Source organism: Mandrillus leucophaeus, unplaced genomic scaffold, assembly GCF_000951045.1.
Source record: "Mandrillus leucophaeus isolate KB7577 unplaced genomic scaffold, Mleu.le_1.0 Scaffold109, whole genome shotgun sequence".
Lineage (NCBI taxonomy): Eukaryota > Metazoa > Chordata > Mammalia > Primates > Cercopithecidae > Mandrillus > Mandrillus leucophaeus.
In genome coordinates this window covers 1903878-1906081 of record NW_012099098.1, presented here as the reverse complement: position 1 = coordinate 1906081, position 2204 = coordinate 1903878, and the positions used below count along the sequence as shown (strand labels likewise).

Here is a 2204-nt window from a genome sequence, read left to right as displayed (position 1 = left end):
CCTCCTGGGTTCAAGCAATTCTCCTGCCTCAGACTCCCAAGTAGCTGAGATTACAGGCACCTGCCACCATGCCCAGCTAATTTTTGTATTTTTAGTAGAGACACAGTTTTGCCATCTTGGCCAGGCTGGTCTTGAACTCCTGACCTCAGGTGATCCACCTGCCTCGGCTTCCCAAAGTCCCGGGATTACAGGCATGGGCCACCACGCCTGGCCTATTTTAATATTTTAAATTCCTAAATGCATAAAAATTGACTAGAAGAATATATATCAAAATGGAATAATATTTCTGGATGACAAGATCACAGAAGATTTTATGTATGTGCTATTCAGTGTTTTACAATTAGCCTTCCAAGCATATGTTGCTTTTATAATTAAAAAGAACAGGCTGGGTGCAATGGCTTACACCTGTAATCCCAGCATTTTGGGAGGCCGAGGCGGGTGGATCACGAGGTCAAGAGATTGAGACCATCCTGGCTAACATGGTGAAACCCTGTCTCTATTAATAATACAAAAAACTAGCTTGGTGTGGTGGCGGGCCCCTGTAGTCCCAGCTACTTGGGAGGCTGAGGCAGGAGAATGGGGTGAACCCAGGAGGGAGAGCTTGCAGTGAGCCGAGATCACGCCACTGCACTCCAGCGTGGGCGACAGTATGAGACTCTATCTCAAAAAGAAGAAAGAAAAAGAAAAGAACAAAGGGTTTTTTAAGGTGACTCTCAGGTAGGTAACCAGGTGAGGCCTCAAGGAGGCCTCTTCCTCAGTTCCCGTGGAAATCCCTGCTGCATCCCTGCCCAAGTGCCCCAGGAACAGCCACCCCACTCAGCTGTCCCCACCTCCTGTTCCCGCAGCCGCCATGCAGCAGATGCTGACGGAGAGCTGTAAGAACCGGCTCATCCAGATGGCCTATGAATCTCAGAGGCAGAACTTGGTCCAGCAGGCCTGTTCCAGGTAAGGTAAGGAAGAGGAGTCCCAGGTGAGGGGGTTGGGGGAGCTGGCTCAGGGCCCAAGACCGTGGGATGAGAGCTGGGCACTAAACCTCCCGCCCTGGTCCACCCCAGCCTCCTATCTGCCATTAGGGGCAAGTGATGGCTGCTGTTCCTGAGTTTTCTAGCTGGATCCATGATTCAGCATTGGGCTGTGTTAAAGTAGTAACAGTCACTCCCATTTCTTGTGCACTCCCTGTGTGGCAGGCACTCAGCTAAGCGATGACCCGCATTCGCTGATTGATTCTAGGATGGACTGTATTGTTATTAACCCCATTTTACAATTGGGTTTCTCAGGTTCTGAGAAACTGTGTAACACACCCAAGGAAGCGCAGCCAGCAGGTGGTGGAGCCAGGATTTGAGCCCAGCAGAGGGGAGGGGTGTGCTCTTGACTGTGGTACCCTCGTTAGTGTCCGAGGACTCCCACGGTTGGGAGTGGGATGCCCTGGAGGGATAAGCGAAGGGGTTGCTTTCATGCTGATGGCCGCTCTGGGGTCCGGCTCCCTGTGCTCACTGTGGCACTGTGGGTTTGTTGGAGGTTCCACAGGCACCCAGCAGAGCCAGTGGGGAAAACTCAGTCCGTGCTCAGGATCCCCAGACAGGGACAGGCCAGCAGCCCTGGATGCCCTGTTTCTCCTCCCATGCAGGTGGCTGGCACAGCTGCCACCCTCCAGGGCACCTGAACTGTGCCAGCCTCCTCTGGGTCCCTGCAGATGTGGGAATTTCTCGCCCGTTTCCTGATACATGACACTGTGCTTAGGAGTTGCAAGCACAGGGGTCAAACAGACCCGCCCAGGTCCCACTTCTCCTTACTAACCGTGAGGTCTCAGGGGAGCCTCTTTCCTTCCCTGGGCTTCAAATTCCTTATCAGATAAATCATAGTACCTACCCGTAGAGTTGGTGGAGGATTTGATGAGTGTTAATGAGCATGATGTCTAGTGCATAAAGGTCCAATAAATACTTGCTATTGTTGTGAAGCAGGGACCTCACTGGAAAAAAAATAGTTGCTATTATGAAATAAACAAAACCAAGATGGTGGCTGGGCGCAGTGGCTCACACCTGTAATCCCAGCACTTTAGGAGGCCGAGGTGGGTGGATCACCTGAGGTCAGGAGTTTGAGACCAGCCTGGCCAACATGGTAAAACCCCGTCTCTACTAAAAATACAAAAAAATAACCAAACGTGGCAGTGGGCGCCTATAATCCCAGCTACTTGGGAGGCTGAG

At 51.7% G+C, this 2204-nt stretch overlaps 1 protein-coding gene across 1 annotated transcript in view; it reads left to right on the top strand.

Annotated features, from left to right (window-relative positions):
• The window catches only part of LRSAM1 (leucine rich repeat and sterile alpha motif containing 1), a 71720-nt gene that overhangs the window by 43829 nt on the left and 25687 nt on the right, over positions 1 to 2204 (top strand). The window contains exon 16 of the mRNA XM_011988714.1: positions 846 to 945. Coding sequence (XP_011844104.1) covers positions 846 to 945 — 100 coding nt within the window. The remainder of the gene's footprint in view (positions 1 to 845; positions 946 to 2204) is intronic.